Source organism: Scomber scombrus, chromosome 19 (assembly GCF_963691925.1).
Source record: "Scomber scombrus chromosome 19, fScoSco1.1, whole genome shotgun sequence".
Lineage (NCBI taxonomy): Eukaryota > Metazoa > Chordata > Actinopteri > Scombriformes > Scombridae > Scomber > Scomber scombrus.
Window position 1 is genome coordinate 17,585,880 of NC_084988.1, and position 24,568 is coordinate 17,610,447.

At 40.0% G+C, this 24,568-nt stretch overlaps 3 protein-coding genes across 3 annotated transcripts in view; 2 read left to right on the forward strand and 1 right to left on the reverse strand.

Moving 5' to 3' along the window:
• The first annotated feature begins 37 nt into the window (after window positions 1-37).
• Window positions 38-4,161, forward strand: LOC134000608 (histone-binding protein RBBP4). The gene is made up of 11 exons (XM_062440000.1): window positions 38-141; window positions 573-720; window positions 845-990; window positions 1,373-1,546; window positions 1,636-1,751; window positions 1,989-2,149; window positions 2,268-2,394; window positions 2,510-2,587; window positions 2,893-3,027; window positions 3,357-3,467; window positions 3,581-4,161. Exons 1-11 carry the CDS (start codon window positions 126-128, stop codon window positions 3,641-3,643), a joined length of 1,275 nt encoding a protein of 424 aa, XP_062295984.1. The 5' UTR covers window positions 38-125; the 3' UTR covers window positions 3,644-4,161.
• A 215-nt stretch (window positions 4,162-4,376) lies between these two features.
• sync (syncoilin, intermediate filament protein) lies at window positions 4,377-5,844 on the reverse strand. The gene is made up of 4 exons (XM_062439782.1): window positions 5,394-5,844; window positions 4,706-5,116; window positions 4,497-4,621; window positions 4,377-4,419 (listed from the first exon to the last, which is right to left on the reverse strand). Exons 1-4 carry the CDS (start codon window positions 5,820-5,822, stop codon window positions 4,377-4,379), a joined length of 1,008 nt encoding a protein of 335 aa, XP_062295766.1. The 5' UTR covers window positions 5,823-5,844.
• A 1,922-nt stretch (window positions 5,845-7,766) lies between these two features.
• Window positions 7,767-24,568, forward strand: part of LOC134000614 (uncharacterized protein KIAA1522 homolog) — a 28,356-nt gene continuing 11,554 nt past the window's right edge. Inside the window, exons 1-2 of the mRNA XM_062440005.1 lie at window positions 7,767-8,071; window positions 16,137-16,455. Coding sequence (XP_062295989.1) covers window positions 16,161-16,455 — 295 coding nt within the window. The 5' untranslated portion in view covers window positions 7,767-8,071; window positions 16,137-16,160. The remainder of the gene's footprint in view (window positions 8,072-16,136; window positions 16,456-24,568) is intronic.

The following is a 24,568-nucleotide window of genomic DNA, read 5'->3' on the forward strand; positions in this document are numbered from 1 at the left end:
ATTGGCTGCTCGCTCTCCGACGGAGTTGGCGCCATTGCGAGCCTCTCGTGCCGTGCGGTTTCCAGAGCGGTCTCCCCCAAATTAATCCCCTTTTCCACCGGTATCAGCTGTTTAACGGCGACACAATGACTGACAAAGAAGGTAAGAGCGTTCACCTGTCTGAATTGGGTGGTTCAAATAGTTTGTGTGTTGTCCACAAACATATACATTACAAGTGAGGATGGACCGGTGTGTGTTGGCGCGCCAGGCAGCACCTCCTATCATTGTCGCCAGCTAGCTTTTAGCTAATGTTAGCTGCTAGACAGCCCGACTTAATTTACCTGTGCTGGTTAACTTACTGTTCAACATAGGATGAGGTTTTGATTATGATTCTTGTGTTAACTCTGGCAATATGCAGTAATGCAGGAGGACAAACCAAAGTGCAAGTAAACAAGAAGACTTTGCTGGATGGAGTATAACTTTTATGTCACCTTAAACACATGCTGTTCAGTCCAGGTTGAATTAGGTGCTGCATGACATAGTTCTTACTATCATTATAAGACAACGGTGTGTTTTGAATATTACTTGTGCAGCTGCATTTGATGACGCTGTGGAGGAAAGGGTGATCAATGAGGAGTACAAGATCTGGAAGAAGAACACCCCTTTCCTCTACGACCTGGTCATGACTCATGCCCTGGAGTGGCCCAGTCTCACCGCCCAGTGGCTGCCAGATGTCACCAGGTAGGAGAACTTCTGTGCCTTGACACGCGCTCGAAACATGCCTGGCAGCCTACGTTTTTCTTCCTGGAATGAGCGAATGAATGAAAATTGAATGAAAATGTTTTTGTTTTGTTCCTCTTCACAGACCAGAGGGAAAAGACTATAGTGTGCACCGGCTGGTTCTGGGGACACACACGTCCGATGAGCAAAATCACCTTGTTATAGCCAGTGTTCAGCTCCCAAATGATGATGCCCAGTTTGACGCCTCACATTATGACAGTGAAAAAGGAGGTGAGAGATTTTTATATGCATTTTAAGCACCTTTATGTTTAAAGTTTTACACAAAATACATGAATCAATGGATAAAGTATGTTGTCAGTATAACATTTTTCATCACAACTGCAACAATTTCACATTGCAAGAGCAAAGGCTTGATAATTCAGTGCATGCATATCAACACAAAGTTGACATATTGTAGTTAACCTATACTAAAACTTAAATTGGAGCAAAATCTCTCACAGAATTAGATGTTAAATGCTGTAAGACAAGGTTTTCATTATGGTTACATTTTAGGAGAATAAAATGCAGTATAAAAGTTTTACTTAATGAGAGAAAGATCAATTACAGGGTAATTGTAATTGCCATGTTATGTTTTTCTTGTGTATTGTTTCAGAGTTTGGAGGATTTGGATCAGTAAGTGGTAAAATTGAGATTGAGATCAAAATCAACCATGAGGGAGAGGTGAACAGAGCCCGCTACATGCCCCAGAATCCCTGCATCATCGCCACCAAGACCCCCACTAGTGACGTGTTGGTCTTTGATTACACAAAGCATCCCTCCAAACCAGGTGGGTTTAATGCTATGCCTCTGTTGTGCCTATGACATGTGCTATTTCTGCACCATTTTATAGCATTGATGGCTACTTTTTCATTCTAGACCCCTCTGGAGAATGTACCCCTGACCTGCGGTTGAGAGGTCACCAGAAAGAAGGCTACGGCCTCTCCTGGAACCCAAACCTCAGCGGCTGCCTCCTCAGTGCTTCTGATGACCATGTGAGCAACATTTTAAAGCAGACCTGAATTTTCTGTCCCATGTTTCTGATCCTGTTTGAATAGTGTTTTATTTGACTTTGCTTATATTACAATTAACCTGCTTGTTACTATTTTACTTCACTTATTTAACTAATGTGTTGACATGTCTTTTTTTTTTTTTTTCAAAGTGGTACATTAAAGACTTGTTTTTATGCCTTAAAGTGATTTGTATCTTACCTCTCTCTGCTTTCTTTACAGACTATTTGCTTGTGGGACATTAGCACTGTGCCCAAAGAAGGAAAAATTGTTGACGCCAAGACAATCTTCACAGGCCACACTGCTGTGGTCGAGGACGTCTCCTGGCACCTGCTCCATGAGTCACTCTTTGGATCTGTTGCTGATGACCAGAAACTCATGATGTAAGCTGTTTCCAACTTGACAACAATACTTGCTCACCTCACAGACGACTTGTGAGAAACAAAGTTGTTGCTCGGTTTCGACTTTTTCTTGAACAATGGGGCCTTTGTTTTGGAACAGTTGGGACACACGGTCCAACAACACCTCCAAGCCCAGCCATGCAGTGGACGCCCACACCGCTGAGGTCAACTGCCTGTCCTTCAATCCCTACAGCGAGTTCATACTGGCCACTGGCTCTGCAGATAAAGTGGGTCGCTCTCTTATTACACAGCACATTACTGTCCAAGTATCTGCTCTCATTTTTGTCTTGTTTGTGTAATGAGTTTAATCAGTGGAAGCTGACTACTTTTTTTTTTTTTAAGACTGTGGCTCTGTGGGACTTGAGGAACCTGAAACTGAAGCTGCACTCTTTTGAGTCACATAAAGACGAAATCTTCCAGGTAAGAAGTGAACCTCAGTTCAGTTAGTTACTTAAATTAAGTTTGTTGCATGATTATTTCTTGGCCAATCTGGAAAATGCTGACTGTTGAAATGTAAAAGGGGGGAAACCGATGGTTAGTTGGCAATAGTAAACTCAGCATACTATACTTGTTATCCATATTATCAGATTCAGTAGTGTAGTCATGAATCCACAGAACAAGCTACAGATGTTAGTCTTTATGATGGTGGTTATTTATGTTTAGTTTTATGTTTATGAAGAATGCTGTGGCAGAAATGTAACATCTGGCCCATCTCTCCCGAACAGGTTCAGTGGTCTCCTCATAATGAAACAATCCTGGCCTCCAGCGGCACAGACAGGCGGCTCAACGTCTGGGACCTCAGTAAGATCGGAGAGGAGCAGTCTCCTGAAGATGCTGAGGACGGCCCTCCTGAGCTGCTGGTGAGTTGTTTACGGACTATTTTGATAATTGATTCATTGTTTTGAGTCATTAATTTGTGTAAAGAAAAAAGTCCACATTTTCTATTTCCAGCTTCTCTAATGTGATCATTTAGTCTTTCATGATGATAATCTGAATATCTTTGGGTTGTGGACTGTTGGTCCGGACAAAACAAGAAATCTTTCCCCATTTTCTGATATTTTATGGACCTAATGGAACTAAAATAATTGACTGATTAAATACTTGTTAGTTGCACCCCTAGTGTATTTTTAAATTAAGCATTTTATGAATATTAAGTGTCATACAAATCCTGTTTTCTCTTCCTCTTTAGTTCATCCATGGCGGACACACAGCTAAGATCTCAGACTTCTCCTGGAACCCCAACGAGCCATGGGTCATCTGTTCTGTATCAGAGGACAATATTATGGAAGTCTGGCAGATGGTATGAACTTTGTTTGCTACATTGTTTTCATTTAATTATGTGGTTATATCATTTTTGTAAAAGCTAAAGCCGACAGAAGGATAAGACATACTTTAAAACCGTTTCTTCTACAGGCTGAAAACATCTACAACGACGAGGACCCAGAAGGTGCTACAGATTCAGAGGTCCAGGCATGATTCCCGTCTCCACATCTCTTCCTTTGACCTGCTTGTTAAAAATTGATATATTTTCCACTGCTGGGTGCGTTAGCAGTAATGTCTTTTTAATTAACATTTTGGGCAGCAGTGTTTTTGTAGAAAACGAAAGAATAAATTGCTGAGCTGTCATAATGTTAAAGTATTTAAAACAAGTCTATCAGTTGGATTTTTAGGTCTTTTTAGTTTTTCAAACTTCCAGTACTCAACTCTGACTCTCATCTGTAATCAAACCTGAAAGATGTGCCCTTCATCATTCAGATTTGCCTTTTGTATGGTTTTATTTCTTCCCTCAAAACATTTATACCAAGATCCATTTTTATTAAAATTGTACATAACGTAGATTTTACTTTATTTGCTTGATTCACATAGGATGAATTTTCCAGATTGTTTGTTGTTTGTCTTGTATGTGTTTTTCTCTGCATTTTTTGTGTTTTTCTGTGCTGCATCTGAACTCTTGTGTACTTAAGTATATTCATAATAAAATATTTACAGTAAATCTGTTTGCTTGATTTCTTGGCACAGCATGTTAGACGTTAAATTGTACAAAAGAGTAATTTCAAATACAACATGAATTGATTAAAAATTAAATTAATGAATACCAGGTTTAAGATGTGCAACATATTAGATCTTATCTTTGACATTAAATACACATGCAATGCTGTACTTTGGTCTGGTGGGGATCCTGGTTTAAGAGTATCCACTGAAAACAAAGTTAGGGATCCTCTGCAGTGACTTCACTGGTTTCATCACAGCCTCTATAAAACAAGATAGTCATTTCAGTTTTTATCCTGATGCTTGTAGTCTATAGTCAAACAGTTAAAAAGAAACCTACCTGAGAAATCTCAGCTCTCTCAAAAGGCCGTCCTTAAGCTCCTCTAAATTATTCTTAGATTTTCTTTGAACTTCAAATTCCACTTGTAGCTCTCTCAGAGTCTCTTTTAATGTCTCCACAGTCTCCTGAAGTGGATACATGTCTGAGTTGGAACAGTTTTACCAAACACCTTCTGTATCTGTTACACTACCTGACTAAAACCACTGTACCTTATGTTGTGCAATACTCTCCTCCCTCTCCCTTTCCATCAGGTGGAACCTCTGCTCCAGACAGGACCTCTCCATCTCCAGCCTCTGTTTATCCTCTCTCAGTGGCCTCAATCTGACCCTCAGGTCCATTGCCTGCTCCCTGCTTATTCTCACGGTGTCCTCCCCAAACTGCCTCCTCTTCAGCAACACCATGAGCCGGGGTTCGTACCATCCTTCCAGTGCCTGCACGCTGCCGCTGAGCCGCCGTTGCAGTCTGACAGAAGCCTGCCGGCACTGGCTGACGTCACTCATGGCTCTTGGTCTGCAGGGCTTACTGGCCTGGTCCTTTAAGGAGTTGAGCTCATTCTGGTGAGCCTCTCGGAGCTGAGACAACTCCTGGATCAGACTTTGAATATGGGCCCTGAGCTCCTCCTGTGGATAGGTATAAAACTGATTTTAAAGAAACACAAATAATACTCAGTGGCATTATTGAGATAAGCTATGGAAGTTACTTTTACAGAAACTTGCAAATAAAGTGAGGGTGATTGTTAATCATGATTTTATGAGGATGATCTGCATTAACATGATGTTTTATGTAATACTGGCTTTAGTATTAGCTGCAAAATTAAGTGTCCACTTGGGGCAGGTCAGGATAAAACCTGAATTACAACCACATCAAAACAAAGAATTAAATTATTGTGAAGGCTACCTGTGTAACAGCAGACTGAGCCACCTCGTACTCATGTGCAGACAGTGTCACCTGGTTCTGAATGCACTCTCTGGCCGTGGCAAACATTTTCCTCTTCACCTGCTGTACTTCCTCATAAACAGCGATATAATCCAGCTGAGCCAGAGTGACCAGCCTCCGTGTGTCTACTAGCTTTCCTCTCAGATGCTCCACAACTCGCAGCATGGGTTCCTGTATTTGCAGGAGCTCCTGTATCAGCTCGTCCCTCTGCAGCTCTAGTTGAGTCACATGCTGGATGCAGCACTCAAAAAGTTGTCCTAAGCTGTCCAAGTCCCCCTGGTCTATTTGTATCATGGAGAGCTGTGTGCGCTCCTCTGGGGTGATGATTGTGTCCACATCAGAGTCAATATGGCTGCTTTCTGTGACATCTTCAGCAAATCTGAATTCCATGTTTGAGTCTTCAGTTGATAACATGTCAGTCCTATCATCTGTTAGTCTTTGATTGTCCATGACCTGCTAACAAGGAGGAAGGAAAGAGAAACTTAAAACAAGAGGGCTGCCATTAATCAAAAGGCCAACATCAATAATTGATTAGGGTGTTAAAATCCCTGTAATCAGGTCATTCATTTCAAATTATTTTGCATAACAGATAAACTTAATGTAGCTGTTTACAATTGTGATTGCTGTAAACCCTAAAAAGGACATCCAAAGATCACACACAGGAGGATCTTAACATCTCTCAGTCATACATTCATCAATAATGATACATATTAACACATAGGGCCTATTTCTACTCACTCAGCTCCAAGAGGTACAGCCGGCTGTGAACCCAATTTGCTTTCAGCTTTAAGGATCTCTCTGCAGTGTGTATGTCTCCAGGAAAACAGAGGCACACTTTGTGTTTATTAATAACAACTGGAGTCGCGGTAGAAATACTATCTCTGGGTTTGTCGGAGGACTCACATGTCCCCACATGGGAGCACTAACTGTGTCAGTGTTCGGAGCAGACAGGCCCACATGCTCTGAATGCACCAGTTAACACATGTCTTGACCAGCCTGGGTGCTAGCAAGAGTTATATTTATATAGCTTCACAGCCTGTTTTTATGTGACATCATTGTTGAAAATGGTTTGAGAATTAACTTTCCTCAAATTCCTACCTTGAACATTTTCCCGCAGACTACAGGCAGAGGTTTATTAGCAGGCCCATGCAGGCTTTTCTTTTAATAGCTTCCTGAAGTATTAAGGTCAGCTGTCCATAAAGTTTGCATGGTTTATATACAGTATTTGTTTGTAGTGCTTTGCATTTCCCAAATACAAATGGTAACATATAAAACGACGAAGAGGGAATGTAATGAAGGAGACAAGGTGAAGGGTTGTACTAATTTTTGTATAATATCCCATATTTTCCATTAGAAATACAATAAAACTAAATAACGTATGAAAACAATGATGGCCCTGTCATAAATGGGCACTGTATGTTTATGTAAACTGCCTTTATGACAACATGACTGCATCAGTCCATGGCAACATTGTCCCCTTGTCACCCATTTAGCTAAACCTCATAGTTTATTCAAATGTATGCAAAGGACTATGTGAGAAAATTCTACACAGTTATATTTTAAAATAAGTGGAAATCAAACAGGCCTTATTAACTTAAACTTAAATTATTATTATATTTCATGAACTTTGTTTTTTATGAAGTTGTTGTTCTAAAGACATGGTTTCCACAGGACAGAAAGTAATGTGTATGGTGCATATTAACTGTGTGTCTTCTGTATTTTGCATGATTTTGTACTGTACAAAGGGTTTAAATGACTGTTTGGCAGTATTTATATGATCTGCTGTGACTTGTCTGACTTGTGCATATTTTATTTGTCACTGTGCATGGAGGAATAATTTGTCCCCCTGCATGGGATCAATAAAATGATCAAATGTAAAAAAAATAATACTAATACTAATATAATACTAATAATAATAATGATGAAATAAAAACAAACAAAAAGACAAAAAACTAAACAAAACTGGTGAGATCTAAGAATTACATTTTGATTTAACATTCAAATTGGAATTAACATGAATGTAAATCTTGTCTATTGATTGTTAGATATTATTATTCATAATATACTGTGTTTGTAAAAGTGCATGTACAAAAAAATTAGGAATCGTGATTTTCAACCTTCATTTAAAAGTAAAAACATTGTCTTAGCAGAACATTTTTTGACGTCACGCTGTAACATGCAAACTAAGCGTGGAAAAAGAAAATGACCATCTCTCTCCCTTGTTCAGATGTAAGGTGTTATTCCTGCATCCTGCCACTAGATGTCCTCACAGCACTGACCGCAGCAGAGCACACGTCTCGCACCTGAGCGCTCGCCCAGCCTCCAGGTGGGAGCTACAGGTCGACAGCAGCGCAACTTCTCTTCATTTCCCCCCGTGTGCTCCACTGGAGCGCCCGCAGACAAACTACATAGACGGCGGGGAAGTCTAGCTAGCATCCGGATCTGTACCGGCCGGGTACGAACAAATCCAGACTCCAGTCGCTTCCTCAAGTGTTTTTGTCACGGAAATGGTTCACCTGAAGTTTTCCTTCGGACGGTGAAAGTTTGGAGTTGGAGAGGAAGGACGCAGAAGGGAGACGCTTCAAATGGAGAGAGGCTGGAGTTAAATCAGCCCATCTGGATCATTAAAGTTAATCAAGGTATGATCATCAGTTGTTTAGATTTTTTTTTCGTTTTGTAAAGTTTTTCAAGTGTCAATGTCTAACATGTCTTGTGTCATTTCCTCTTAACACCCTCTTAAACTATATATAGGCATGTTAAATGGTTGAAATATAGTTTAATGTTCTTACAAAAAAGATTAAATAATCTTAAAATGACACTAGAGTCGAATTAATCATCTTTTAAACAATTTCAGAAAGTACATTTTTAATTCGTGTATTGTGTGATCAATGTACCAGTTGCTCATGTCTTAACCAGCAGTATCAAGTATACAGGGGCGGATATAGTGATTTTGGGGCCCCAGGCAAACTCTGTCTCGCTTTATTTTCACCTTTTCTATAATTAAATGTTGGTATTGAAACTCAGGCAAAAGAACAACAGAAAACTTTTTTTTCTAAAAGAAAAACTATGAATACAGTGAAATAAAGGTACTTCGTATACATTGAGTTTGAATAGTATAATTAAATATTTGTCATATCTAAATATAATAAGAAACCTGTAGAGGTTTGGGGCCCCAGGCAGTTGCCTACCTTGCCTGATGGTAAAGTCCAACCCTGATTAAATAAACTGAGCTGCCAGTGGATGGCATGAGTATCAGCATTCATGAAAAACTAGGTGTGGGAGATTTGCTTAGCTTGGCCTTGAGGGATCCTAAGTGAATGTAATTTAAGACCTGTAGTGCTCGTCTGTGGAACCCATGACAATCAAGACTATTGTGTTATTTCCATCACTGACCCTGCAAGTGACTGCTTGACAGCATGGTACTCTGGTTTAATGGTTTAATCTATTCCAATCAATGACAGTTGATGTGCCCTCCATAATGCTAGACACACTACATGTTGATTAACCTGATAACATGACCTTCTGTGCCCCCCCCCCTTTTTTGTTTTGTTTTTCTTTTCTTTTCTTTGTCCGCTGCTTCTCCTGGACTATGGAATCAGAAATGGGGTCCAAACTTTACTGAAAACTGTGCTTCCAACAATCAACAGTTATTGGCTGTTGTTTTTCAGCCCTTTTGCTTCAAGTTTATCTCTTATACCTTCTAGTAGGTGAGGCTGAGACAGAGCCATTTGTTTAGAAAGGGTGTGTTTCATACTGGTGCTCTGTCTTCACCAGCCTGCCATGCCAGGGCTTGTACCCATGGAGATTACAGGTGTGTTATGTAAGCACCAAAGGCACAGCAGAACCTGGTAGATGCCTGAGATTCAGAGATCAAGGTAGACATCAGGGTAGAGATGGGACAAGAACACAGAGGTTGTGAGAGATGAGGGATATAACAGGATAAAGATTTCACTGGAAATAGGACTGCTTCTAGGATATGGTGCAGTAGGTCTGATACTTGAGACAAGCAGGTAAGTAAAAGAGTTTTAAAACTTTTTGAAAGTCACAGCTGCAGAACATGTTTGCTGTGTTTGTTGTCATTGATGAAGTGCCAGTTCAGTGGATGAAAGGTGAAAGCTGCTGGTCAAGAAAGACTAACAGGAAGTATAATTGATGTTGTAACAGTTAAAGACTCATGATTACGTAGAGTTTGCTAAATGATGTGTGTGTCTATGTGTCATGCAGGCTTGGGAGAGGGGGAAGGGAGGGGGGGGTACACACCTGGCTGATGAGTGGGCTGTTGATCAGCAAGATTAGTTTATGAGTAACTCATCAGTGAGTACTTATCTCTTCTAAAAATGCAATCAATATCTGTAATGGGCTTTAGTGTGAAAGCAAACAGACATACCAATTTCACAATGTCACAATAACACCCAGATTTTTGCTCTTCTTGTCCTTCTGAGAGTTCTGATCCAAATTTTTTCCCCCCGCGCTTAATCTTTCTTTGACTGCTGTCCATTTAGTCGGCTTTCAGACTGAGTGAGCTTCAGACTGAAAGAATTTCAATGCGGCTGCAGAGTTTCTGTTTTGACTGGGGCTGAGCAGAGACACTGAGATGCCAGGATGTATTTTTAAACTGCAGCGTCCAGCTGTGTTTGCCTTCATTGTAAGATGGTCACTGCTGCCGCATAACAGTTGCTTTTTTACCACTGTCTGACCTGTCAGTTCAGAGGTCTTAAGCTCCACAGAGGCTGCGGTCCAGGCCTAGACTCCTGGCAACCTCTGGGAGCAAAGCTAACAACTGTGCAAAGTCTCTGTTGGCTTCCATTTCTGAATACTGCCGGAGAACATTTATATTTCCACAATGTTTATGTCCTGTTTTTGGAAATAAACAAAGAAGTAAACAATGGAAACTAAGATACTAGAGACTGAATCAAAAACATTGTATGATCTGAGGGTCCTGACTGCACATATTATATTGCCTTTATTTCAGAATATATATTTAAGATATTGTAATAGACATTTTAAACAAAATGTGTTTGCACATATAGATCATATATCTGTACATATCTGACACTATAGCATGTCAGCTACTCATCATAGTAGATCTGAAATTTAAAAAATTGTCAATCGTTCCAGTTTCCCTCACTCTGGGCTTCAGGAAATTGACTATTTTGACTATTATATTAACTGTTTTATTCTCATATTTTATATACCAATCAATTAGTTGATAAATTAGGATAATGAAATCACAATTAGTTTGAGACGTAGTTGCAACACAAACACAACTTTCTCTGCCATCTACTTATGAATTCATTTTAGGTACAGTATGTAACAAAATAGTCAAAATATGAGCTAGCCACTCAAATATAATAATATAAAAACTCTTTTTATATATGAAAATCTATAATTTTTCATATTTTGTGTGCACATAATTTCCACAGAGCTCAAATATTTGTGACTGCCCTCTGAAAAGGATACACAGTGAACAATAATGGCAAGCCAGTGCACACAACCACGTATTATAATGTTATCTCAAAATGACTCTCATGCGCCAGCCATTATCTGTTTTCTTTCATGGCTCGGTCTCATAGGCCACTGAATTAGGGATGTGTGGCAGGGGGAGGTGGGAAGGGGTGGCGAAAAGGGGAACAAGAGGAGGGGATGGAGGCGGAGGTGATGGTGGGTGGGTGAAAGCAGATTTGGAGAGAAGAGTTCCTCAGTTGGTAATTATCAATCTCTCAGGAATGCAGCCACTGCTCTTACCAGACAAGCTGCTGCATGGCTTCAGTGGCCTCGCAGCACGCCAACTGCATTACCCTGTCCACAGATCTCTGCACGCTACCACTGCACGCACACACACTGTTCTGAACCCCTGTGACTTCAGTTACATAGCGCTTTGCTTTATTTGTGTCATTATTATCTTACTGCGTTGTTGTGTTTATGCAGTGTTTATTTTTATAACTGTCATTACCTACATGGTCTTTTTCTGAAACTTTATCCTCTCTGCACCAAACAAAGGGACCACATAATGTCAGTAAGGGGTTGTCTTTCAGTCGAAGTCCTGTGTATTTATGATGATATGTTGGTTTAGAATCAAATTGTAGGAAACTTGTGGCCAACCTGGACTCTGGCTCTTGAGATAACATTTTTATTTTAGCTATTTGGCATCATTATCTTCCCTGTCAATACAAAAATAAGTCAACTGTGAAAGAGGAGGCCACTTCGCTTAAGATCGGAAATCTTTCATTGATGCCTGACTCCAGCTGAGCTCAAGAGTCACCGTTTTTCATTGTTAAAGCTTCTCAGGCATTTACAGTTTATGTCTTGGTGGGCTCATTGTCCATCACAAGTTTTTCTAAGTGTTTGTAAGGAGTGCGAGGAGTTCTACCCCAGACAGGGTTACTTAAGTCTGCTCTTTGGTAGCAGTGCTCTCCTTTGTTTGATAATGCCCAGAGAAGACGGGCAACGCCCTGATTGATGCCTGCAGGTGCTGCACAGTAACACCAGTTTTCACACTGCTTAAACACTTGTCATTTACTCATTTTAAGAGTAGTTTAAAAACTGTTATTGCCCAAACAAGCTGTTATTTTTTTGCTAGTTTCTGCAGGAAGACTGGAACAGATCCAAAACATCCCATTTTACACTCTGGAAATGAAAATTTTAACCTTGCTAATCTATTATTTCCTGCTTGTGAAGACTAGCTGTATTCAGCCCGACCTTAACCTGGCCCACTGACGGCTAGGTCATGCCATGTCAAACTCTGCTGTTCAGACGTACGTAGATGTGAACGGCCTCCTGGTTAAACTGAGCCAGTCCTAATTCAAACAAATGTGGCTGCCTGTATCACTGCCACTCCCTCTTGGCTTTGCCTTATCCAGAAGCAGTGGAGTCTGCTCTGTCAGCTTCCCTCTGTGCAGTCAAAGATTCAGTTCCTGGAGACCCCACCCCTTCCCACTTGTGCCTGTGAAATTCACATTGTCCATATTTGTCGGTGTCAACTAGGGTGTGATTACACTTCTGCTTCAAAACGAGTATTGTGAGAGTCCACTGTTTTTTTATGCTGTCAAACTCTGAATAAGGGTCAGATGGTGTTTTATGCATCATTCGAACCTACTTTCTGGCGACGTGGGTGCAGTGTGTTACATAAAACAATGGAAGGGGTGAGAATCTATTTTTAACTTCAGGACAGTTCTCTGAATTATACGGTGGTGTAAATCCCACCTTAAAGGCATTCTGTTTAATGACAGACAATATATTAGCAGTTCATCTTTGGCAAAGGTATGTTCAGGGTGTGGACACTTAAGTCATGGATTTAATGTAGTTTTCAAGTATAACAAGAACTGGATTTCCATCTTTTCATTCACACACCAGTTTGTTAAAGAAAGATTCAGACAACCCAGTGTCAGATCAAGATGGTTGTGGTTTTTAATCCTGGATTTGGGCTCTGGCTTAGTCTGCACAGTAACGTATGATTCTGTGCTTCGCTTGAGGCAAGCAGGTGTCAGTGCTCTGCATTGCTTTAACTCTGTTGACCTGCCTGCATAAATATGGAGAGGGGACCCAGATTTGCTCTGGAATGTATGTCCCCGAGCTCTGCAATATACAGTAAAGCTGTCAAAAGTACACAATCAATACCTGCCATTTTCTGAGTCTCACTGTCTATTTCTTGACAGTGTGTAAACTATTATCAGTTCCAGTTTGCTTCAAGCTGATGTGTACACACTGCTGTCAATGTCAGATAATCAGTCATTGCTGCAGGTATTGACACTGCATTGAGGTTACCTGTGTTCAAGCAGTACCTCCTGTCCAATGTGAGAGCCTGACGTCTTTTGTAAAGGATAAGTAAACAGCATGTTGGAACACATGCCTGCTCCAGCAGGACTGGGGCTGGGCTGAAAAACCACAGCGGGTATAGTGTGTGTGAGAAACACGTACAACTTTTTTGTTTGTAAATCGGCTGAGAGCACATGACTAGGTTATGTCCTTTATGATAATATGATAGACTCTGATGTGACATGGTGTAGATGTCACTGGGGGTTTTGGTCAGGATTGTGCTACAAATCTTCAAAAAAGATCAGATTTGAAATTCTTTTGTGCATCAACTTTTATGAATTGAGAGGTGTGGTTGGGGGTTAAGTAATTGCGGGGACAATGAAAGTCTGCAAGTCTGTAATTAAGATGTTGATGTTTTAACTTTGAAATGTTTAACTTTTTACTGTAAAGAAACCTAAGAGATGTGAAGTGTACTCAAGTAAACCTTTGGACAAATTGTAAATAAAAGGGCACTCTGCTGCATGCGTCACACCATTAAATTTGTTTGCAAAACTGAAAATTGCAGGTTGCTATGTGTAACCATGGAAGTGGTAGTGTGAGTCAACTCCTTGTGACCGGAGTAGAGGGCAGTTCACTGGGTGGTCCTCTGCTCTCTTACAGAGTTTTTAGCATTACTCTGGTCCCTATTTGGTGGAAATAATACAGGGAGTTATTTTACTCTCAGCAGCCCACGGGCTATAAATGAATGAACCAGCCCCCTTTTCCCAAGAGAGGCGTCTGATTATTGGCGACTGTTGCCAATACAGATGCACGGATCTTAGTCATGCCCAAATGACTGTAATTTCCAGCAGGAGAAACACAGGGCTTAGTGCAGGGAGAGGCCTGACGCTTTTCTCTAGAGAAGATGGATGCTCCATCTTGTTAAAGGCCTTTCACTACAACTCACTCCTCGTAGTGCATCTACTCTGTACAAGATGTGCCACTTAGGATGTGCTGCAGTGAATAACAAGTACAGCTTGGCTACATGAATATAACAAACTACTTTAAAAATTCCCACATTTGTATAAAGTTTATAAAAGTATTCAAGTACTTCAAGTACTCATCTTAAGTCTTTCTTACATGTGATTGGATGCAAACCACCCTTTCTGCAGAAGGTAGAACCATATTTCACTTTACTTAATGTACTCAGTGCCTGCTTTTGAAATGATGCTCTGCAAATTCCAGTGTTGAGATTCTGACGTTGTCAAGATTAGACTGATAAAAGGTTAATTTATGGCTAATGTATGTCAGGCGCCTGGCTTTGAAAAGTGTACATCTGCCTGGACATTTTCCATATGATATCATCGATACCCAACCAGTGTCTTCTTATTTCTCATCCCTCCTATTTGGAAAAGTCACATTTGTAATCCTCAGAGAGAACATGACTGGTTTCTGTGGTTTAGTTTCATACTCTCGTCTGGGGCAGTCACGTATTCCTAGAGACTCTTTTACTAAAAAGATGTTTGGTTTGTTTGCTCACACCTTGCATGTGTTAAAACTTCTCGGCAGTGTTTTTCACGCATGACTGTGAAGCATCATAGTAGCCAAAAACTTTTCATGAACTTTTCTCAATAGAAATCAGAATTCCCAAACTCCCACCTTCCTTCCGACTTCGGCTACTTATTTACTGGCTTTTACTCCTGTCATTCTAAGAGCGGGCTCCTTCTTTTAGCCTGTGATTTGGAGATAAGTATCTCATAAAGTACGCAGCTGGAAGACACTGAGTGTAAGCCACAGATCCACATGAGCAAGGCTGGGAAATCTGTCTCAGAGAAAAGTTGAGCAAGGTGGAGGACAGAGGAAGTAATCAGAAGGAAGGCGATGAGCTCATTGCACTTACCACAAAAAAAACACAATAATGGAAGACAATTAAACATAACAAGGGACATGAAACAGAAACTACTCTGATATGAAAGGACACCATATGTTGAAAGAGCCTCAGTGCACATTTGGGACTGTTTATTTTTCTGTTCTTTACCTCTTCCTGATTTGTGCTGTTGCTCCTGTGTGTAGAAGTGCATGAGTTTACGGGTGCGGCTTTGTGAATTATGACTCCATGTTGTGGAATGAAGGGAGCGGTGCCAGGTCTTTCTTTGCAGAACTGTGAAGTTTGGTTTAGAGGCGGGAGGGGGGGTCAGTGTAGGCTGAACGTGTGGGCTGAATGAGCGGTACCCACGGAGACACGCAGACACAAATACACACACATACCAAGTGGAGGGATCTATAGAATAAGCAGTCCAATGTAACTATGGGCACGTCCAATGCTGTGTTTATAGTACAGTGTTTGTCTTACTGAATTTTAACTTAATTTGAAACCTTTAAGACTAATTTCATTCAAGACGAAAGTCACCTTGCCAAGACCTCAAACTTGTTTGGCATATATAATCCATCACTGAGACCTTGCTGCTTTTCTTGCTCTAACGTCCAGCAACTACAGAAAAGCATACGTAAGCAGTTATGAAAATTCTTGTAAGGCGACCAAATTTGGCAACAGAATTTTAAAGGTTCCTTTGCAGCCATCAAATCTCAAATTTCGGATGTTGTGATTTCCTTTAAAATTACAGCAAACTTGGTTTTCATACCAGCCCCTGCTTGCAGCTGCACACAATGACAGGATAACTAATCGCAAGTAATACAATCAAAGCAATAGCTTCAGCTTCTCTTTTTTGTCACTTTTCACCATGATGGACCACCTAAAGCCAGCCTTAATACGTTTGTGCAAGTTGAGTTTAGTACCGCACTGGCATTAATTGAAACCAGTGGGTGACCGTAACGATAGAAATTAATCAAACAAATCTGTTATGATCCTTTAGTCAACCACAGTTATTACCTTTCTTCAAGTGCCAGCACATGTGGTTCTTGGATGATGATGACTGAAATTTGTATTTCTTTTTCCCTCTCTCTTTTCAGGGTGTAACTCCAGGGTGAAGTGGCATGTCAAACCGTGACTCACTGGGGTTTGGGGACCTGATTCCCCAGGATGTGGTTGAGATTTTTGCCCAGGAGAAGCACAGCAAAAGGGGTCGGAAGAAGCGCAGTCACTCCCTGGGCAGGGCTCTAGGCTGGCTGAAAGGCAGGAAGAGGAAGGATCTTCGTGTTAATGGGCAGAGCCTGGGCCTAGGTCCTGCGCTTGACTTGGCCTTGGATGGGCACCCTGCTGGGCATCAGGGTGGACACAAGGGGGGACAGAAGTCAGGAAAGCAGAGCCATCCACACGGAAACAGTCATGGTAAGAACCCACAGGATGCTCAACGGCCATTTAATCCCCTTTAATATTTTATGAGGGTGTTTCCATCCTCTTAGTTGTGGTGTAGTTATCCATAGTCAAAGACTGGCCTAGACTATTTCCAAAATATTAAATGAAATGATGCCTCCACAATGTTAAAACAGTATACCATTTTAACTATTAACTTTTTTTGCATATAAAATAATAATTTCCCAAACCAAGCCATTGATGGAGTACCAATATTTATTTCCTGCCTTCCAGGAAGTTGTTAGTTTTCATTTCAGGGTCTTAAAAGCTGCTTGAGATAGCCGATCCTCTCTTTTTTGTCAGATATGTTGATGCTGTGGAAAACTCTGTTCATTTAAAACTGGTTTGACCAAATGTATTTAAACTTCTTAATGAAATAATGTTTCCTCCAATAACACAACTCGGTCATGTAGTTTCATTTTTGAACGACAAAGCCCCCTTGAATTGCATCACCACAGGGAGATCAGAATATGGTCCCAACTTGGAAAATATAATCAGCTTTATAAAATTGCCAAGTGAAGAAATTTGTTGCTAACAGTATAAAACCCACCAGTGTAATTCTGTAACGTATCATAGTAATGAACTCTTTGGAGGCACATTAAAATGAATTTCCATAGAGAGCAGTTTAGTTTAATAACCTGGCATCTAAGAGAAGAAATAAGTTGCTGGGAACTAGTTGAAGATCCTGCTCCTTAGCTCCCAGGCATGTGTGTTTGTTCACTGGAGGGATGTTTGAACAGACAGACTTCCCACTCACCCTCTGACCCTCAGCTCTCTTTGTTTGCTGTGAAAAATCTCTGTCTGTCCTGTTCTGTGATACCATACCTTACTTACCTGGTCTTCAGGTTACATGGAGGGTGAAAGGCTGCACTGCGGCTGCCATCCACACGGGACATACACAAAGTGGATCTTAATGTGTCGTCACACACACTATAAACACTGAAACAAAAAAAACAACTCACACACATTGTGAACTCATAAAAACGTATTCACATTCTTCCAGAAAGAAATTGCAAGAAATTTGCAGAACACTGACTTTTCCCAGAGTTGTGCTCAGCAAATCTTGTTGGAGCTTGCACATGTGCACTCACATGTCAGCACGCTGCACTATCCCAATCCGGTTTTCCTCTTTGCACCCTGTGCAACAAGTTGAGTGAACAGAACTTTTAGTTTTGTTCAGTTTTCAGCGTGAATTGTGAGAACAAACTTTAGTTTTATACCCTCATTAATAGCACCTTCTTCTTAGCGATGCAGTCAGAACTGGAACAGGAAAACCTTGTCCTACAGAGACGGGTCATGCAATAACACAAAAGTGGCAACAGCATTTGGTTAGGATTGTTTTATGTGTGTTTGTCTGGCAGTGCTTGTGCAGTCTTGGCTAATTGCTTTACAGACAGAGGAGACTCCGCCTGTTTCTCTTGCTGCCATTTCTCCAAGTGGAAGCCCAGAGCTTGTAGTTTAGCAGGAACAGTATTGTGGGGATTTCCACACGATTCAAACACATTCAGTTTCACACAGACAAACTATACACACAACAGAAGGTGAATATGTAGAAACATGTTCCCAGTCAAATCTGCAGCTTTGGTAGATGATGAACGCATAAACAGTGTGTCAAGATTGGCTGTTACATATGTATGTAGACTGCATTACCCAATCTTTGCCGTATATTGTGCTACCCATGGTTAGTTACAACATTGGTGAAGCTGAGAGTTTTGTAAGAGAAAGTAAACTGTGAAGAGAGATAAGGTATTTCTCTCCTACCAAGGTCAATTGAGAGGCTACCTCCCACATCAGGCAGGGGCCATGAATTCCTCTTTTTCACTTTTTTGTCCACTCTACTAGAAATACTGCAACCTGTACATTTATGGATTTTTATAAAGTTGGGAGCGACTTTTGAATATGGTTGTGATGGCAACCACAATAAAAGTTGTTGTTAATGGTATATGAATTTCCAAAATAGGCCTTGAGGTTACAGAAATCACTGTCAACTATTCAGTGTGATTTATGTGCCAGTTATTAATGTGCTGCTATTGAGTTCTCAGCAATAATTGTGCTGTGTACGACAGGCAGATTGTTGGTGCTGGCAATAATCATAGCAAACTCTTTACCAGACGCTTCCTCTGATTTAGGAAGGAGTTCAGGTATCCCCAAAATGCAATCAGAGGTGGTTTAATGCAGGAGTGGGACACGATGCTGTGTAACACACTTGCCCAGAAAATTGAATACCTCCAACTGAGCCCCTGATGATGATCTGTATTGATGCCAGAGGGGCCTCCTGCCCACTAAATGCCTGGTATGGCAGGCACAGTGCCAGTTAATTAAAAGCCATGCCAGGACTGTTACAGTGCAGGAGGAACAAGGGGTTCTGTTTTTCCTGACCCCTCTGCTCACATTGTTCCTCCTCCTCCTCTTCCATTTATCTGACTAGTATGAAGGCCTTAGTATTGAACCTCAATACTTATCTGAAATGTAACAAACTCTAACATTGAGAGATACACAGCGAGTTGCAGACAAGGGAGAGCTTTAATACAATTCAAACTTCAATCCTGAATCAAATATGATTCCATGATTTTTTATATGTGATATAAAAGAGGGGGCTACTGGGCCAAGATTAGGAAAATAATGTTGGTCAAAGGCTGTGGTCCAAATAAAATAACTTCATTCTTATTGAGCTGGAGAATATTTGCAGCCATCCTGGATCGAAGACAGTTATTGAGATAATTTTGTTTGTAGTGATTAGGCTCTTGGGGGATTTAGATCTGTGTAGTGTTTTTGAATAATGTGGCCTAGCTGAAGCAAATAGATGGAAAAAAGGACTGGACCCAGTATGGAGCCTTGCAATACACCACAGGACATGGGGGCTGAGGAAGAAATTAGTTTTTAATAAAGGCACCGAAAGATCTGTTGGCCAAATATGAGGAGAACCAGTTTAAGGAAGAAAAAATTGATTTAACCCGTGAATAAGAATTAAATTATCTACTGTGTCAAAAACTGCAGTTAGATCTAGGAGCACAATGACAGAGCAGTTACCTGAGTCAGCAGCTAGGAGATTATTAGTTGTAAACCATTTTCATTAGGGCCCAACCAATATTGGATTTTTGGGGCTGATGCCAATACAGATTTTAGGGGGTAAAAATAAATTCTGATTGCGATATATCAGCGGATAATATAAAGAATATAAACATTAACACACATTTTTTGCGGTGATCTCTCAAATGTGGTTATCAATCATTTGTTGAGGCATGATATTTTACACCTTAACAATAAACTTTAATGTATAAAATGACATCAGTAGTCTGAAACAGTAAACTTGAATTTAATAATTATAAATAACTATAAATAAATAACAACACAACAAAACAACCTTATGTATATATTTAACTTTAATTAAGAAAAAGGATCAAATATACATAAAATGCTGCTTACATAACTTACAAAAATAAAAAGTATTGGTGCATATCAGACAACATATACACCAATACCGATATATGTGTGATAGGCCAATAACGGCCTATAATATTGGCTGATCGATATATCGGTCGTAATCTAGTTTTCATAATTACCAAAGTAAGGTAATCGAGTATTGTTTTGTTATCAGTTGTAGTAGTCAAATAATAATAAGCCTCACAAATATACCCACAGATTGATATGAGAGGTCTTCAATCGTATAACAAAACAAACACAGTTACCTGCTAATAACACATAAGATAATTTAATCTCTTCATGTGGTGTCTTTTCAATTTCATTTAGGGATTAAATCTGGATTCTGCATCTAAACCCTGTATAGATGTACCTTAACCTTTGCTCTTTGCTCGTTTTGTAGTAATTTTGTAAACAAGGCTTATGGAGTTTGACCAGAAGGAAAGCTGCACGGTAGCAGCTTTGTAGCGATTAACTCTGGCCTTATGGACCCACTGTCCTACTAACTGTGTATTGTTGTCTCTGATAATGGCGATATTGTGAGCCAAAACAACAGAGGTAATCTTGTCTTTACATGTTGATTTAGTTTCATGGATCTCATACCATTAGCAGTTAACATGAGCCTATGCGTAACTGTCTGACAGTAATTTATGTCCTTGCTGTGCTGTCAGTTTGCGTGATCCTGTGTTAAATGGAAATAAGGTGAAAGGAAGACTGATTAGGTCATGCAGTCCTAACAAGGTACCTTCAGAAAGGTCACCTGTTTGCTCGAAACACTCCCTCTGAGATTCCTCAAATTCCTGAGCATTATAAATATATTTCTTAGAGGAAGATAGGGACCCTTTGTATGTGTGAGTGTGTTTTTGGCATGCATGCCAGGTTCAGATCATATGAGTCATTTCATTTGATGACCTTTGTTGAACATTTTGTCACAGATATGCAGGATTGTTAATCCTGAGTGTGTGTATCGGTTGTTTTGTGTACTTTCTGTCTATGTATCATGTGGTGTAAAGCTGTGTCGGTTAGAGTGGCTACGTGTTACAGATGCAAGTTTCATCAGGTTCATCACCAGGTTTGTTTTTGTATCAAATCTGCTCGATTGCAATCAAGGCCCAACGGCAGAATGCATTGTAGGAAGGAGGTGTGTTTTTTATGGCACGTTTTTCACTTTGGGATGGGAGATAAAAATAACTTAGAGTCGTGCTGGAACGGTGTAGTGGAAAAGCGCCACTACATTAGCCAAATTTAGGAAGGTGAAAGAAAAGAAAAATCACATTACCATCATGAAGGGGTATGAGGCACAAGTTACAGCATCCTTTACAAAGGAACTTTGGGGCTCATTGGAAACCAGTTTCTGAGGCCAAAAATATTGTTTACCTTAGTTGTGGTTCTTTAACAAATGAACCTAATGAATTGTAAATATATTGCTGCTAAAAGTATTTAAAAATTACCTTTAATACTGTTAAAACTCTTTGCTTTTATGGGACACAAGATGTCTTATTGTTATTGTGTTGTGATGATGACACAACAACAATGAAGGGCAGGAGAACAGGTTTGAGATAAATGACAATAAAAATGGAGTTTCACTTTCTTGTTCTCATGGCGGGAAGTAATCAACTGCCTTTTTATACACCACTACAGGGAGGATTATTCCTCTGAGAGATGACCTCATTATTTCGCCTTTACATGAAAATCACAATGTTGATTCTATCTTATTCTTTTTTGCGAATTAGAAGGCCTTTGTGGAGATGGAAGTAAAGGATGAGGTACGTGTTTGGGGTATTGAGGAGATGATTGCGAGCTTTGTCATTTTACATGTAAATTCTCTAAAAGATGGGTTCAGGCTGAAATCTTTCACAAGCATGTTCATAATAAATGCAGGTACAGACTGTTGTGTGTTTTGTTAGGGTAAGAATCAAGATCATGGGAATTTTTATAGTTGAGAACTGTATATTAAGTAGTTGCACAAATGCTTGTTTATAATAACAGGGTTTTATGGGCATTTAGGAGGATTTTGTTTCAATAGGTGAAGAGTCACCACACCCAAATGGCAGAGGAGATCATATTCAGGTCACTCAAACTGTAAGAGAGGTTTACTAAGTGCCAGTTTGCCCTCTGGTCCCATTTGAATAATGTGTTCCAGTTTCATATCATCAAGTTCCTTTTTCTTCATAGCAATCTTCTAATGTTTGGTGTCAGGACAGCCAGAAGCAACAACTTGTGAAATCATACATTGTTTCATTGTCAAGATATGCAGATATGTTACAGTGGCTTTGCACCAACTGCACACACTATTGTCACGAAAGGAAAATGTTTGCCAACACACTGCGGCAAGTCTACAGAGAGACTGATAAATATGTGCTTGGAAAGTTTCGTGAGTCACCAGTCAGTACTTTTGTAGTCAAACAATGCTGGTTTTGGAGCAACAGAATATTATATGTACAACAACATATATATATCATATACTCATCATATATATATATATATAAGATAAGTTTGTACTCCAAAGGAACTTTCAGTAACAAAGGTGGTCACAGTGCTTGTTGTTAATGTAGTTTTCCTGTCCCAGAACACACTGTACTTTCTGTACAAGGACTGGAACATGCAGTGATAAGCGCCCCTTGTATATATTAGAGGAACTTTAAATCAGTAAAACATTCTGTTTTAGTGCCCAGTGGTGTTAGGGTGGTGATCTATCATTTAATTTATTCAAAAGGTGTAGAATTAATGCTAAAGAAGAGTCTACAGCCACACTAGCATCATTGTCAGAGGTACTAAAGCACAGAGGGGCACTTTGAGTTAAATGTCATAATGTTAAAAAGCCTTTAAAAACATACTTTTGTTTAGTAGGTATGTTTTCTCTGTTCGCCATTTTAGTTCAGTGTGTTAGCATGCTGATAACCACTAAACTGATGGAGGCTGATGGAGATGTCTCACTGGACAAGTTAAAAGTTTCATTAAGTGTTAGATGGACAGTTAGATCACACATAACACAGTTGTATTGTCTGTAATAACATACAGTAAACACCTGTAGCAAAGTTGTGCTTACATTAAACAGACACTAGCAGCCCTGAATACTTTACATTCTCCTGCACAGCTTTTAAATGGGATTTGATTTGTTGCTTATGGCTAAGTCTGTCCAGAGAGCCATATCGCTGTGAAGCTGGTACTGATGTCTCTGAGTTTTCTCACTCCTCTAAAGTGTGAAATGACAGATAAAGGCTGTTGATTTAATATTCAGGACTTAAATTAGTATAATGACTCTGGTGCCAACAGTGACGATCCTGATATGCATTTATTTGTGTGCATCCTGGAAATATTTTTAGATGTGTCTGATGAATACTGATTTGCTGGCATACAGATTGTGTTGTCTGACAGTGAATTAGAGTGTAACCCTGCGGGCCAGTTGATGCAGGTCAATGTCTGTTACCTGGATTGTTATCAACATTTCTTCCTTCCTTTTTTGTTCTGCTTTGATGTTGATGTTTAATTAATTAAAATGCAAGAGTGTGAAAATAGTCAATGGAGCACACAAGCTTTGACCAGGATGCATCGCCACACTGTACATGTACTTGGACTCACAGAGACACAGCGAGCCAGCAGCTCTTTCCCACTGTCATCGCACTGTGTTCAGTTGGTTTTGTGCTGATTAGAGAGGCTTAAGCACCTGGCAGACAGCACCCTCAGAGCTGGAGAGAATGTTTCTGCATGGCTGTCTGCCTGGTGCTGCAAAACAAAAGAGAGGGGCAAGTTAGGGCAGGGACATGAGGTGTGTGTGGGATATTGCACCTGATTTGACTGTTATCAGCCTATTGAATAGGGGTTGTCATCCCACATCTGTCTCAAATATGTAATGTACTAGTAGGTTCAGGAGGCTGTTACTACCAATTTATTTCAATGAGCCAGTGTTGGTGGAGCCCAGTAGGCACAGAAGGCCTGTTATTAAGCATGTGACTGTCACGTTTCTCTGTGAAAACAAACACAATGGCTGACATTGCTTTTATTCTCAGTGGAAAGTGCAATATTTTAAGATAGTTTCGGCATAAAGATGCATTTTGATTACATTTCTAATGAGTAATGTGCATTTTATGTTTGGAATATTCATTCAGTGAATGCATAATAATGTTTAGTTTTTCAGTGATGACATAGATTTTTTCAGGCTTTCTATTATTGCTGTGGTGGTTGCTATGGATGCTGCTGTCACTGAAACCATGTAGTTGAATGTTGTTTTAATGAGTCTCTTTGCATAGTGTAGTTATCTGAGCTATTAGGTTATTTGTATATGTATATATTATTCTATGTAACTATTTGATCTGTGTGTGTGTGTGTGTGTGTGTGTGTGTGTGTGTGTGTGTGTGTGTGTGTGTGTGTGTGTGTGTGTGTGTGTGTGTGTGTGTGTGTGTGTGTGTGTGTGTGTGTGTGTGTGTGTGTGTGTGTGTGTGTGTGTGTGTGTGTGTGTGTGTGTGTGAGAAAGTCCCGTGACCATATAAACAGGATGAAGATGGGGTTGTCAAACTGGACTTTCTGGACTTCATGCAGTGCATTGCATTCATTTTATTATTTATGCACATGTCACATTTAATTGCAGCTCTTGTCACCTTCACATATTTCATTCAAATCATTTTTGTCCATATTTCCTTTTATAGAGTCAATATTTTAATTTAGAGTT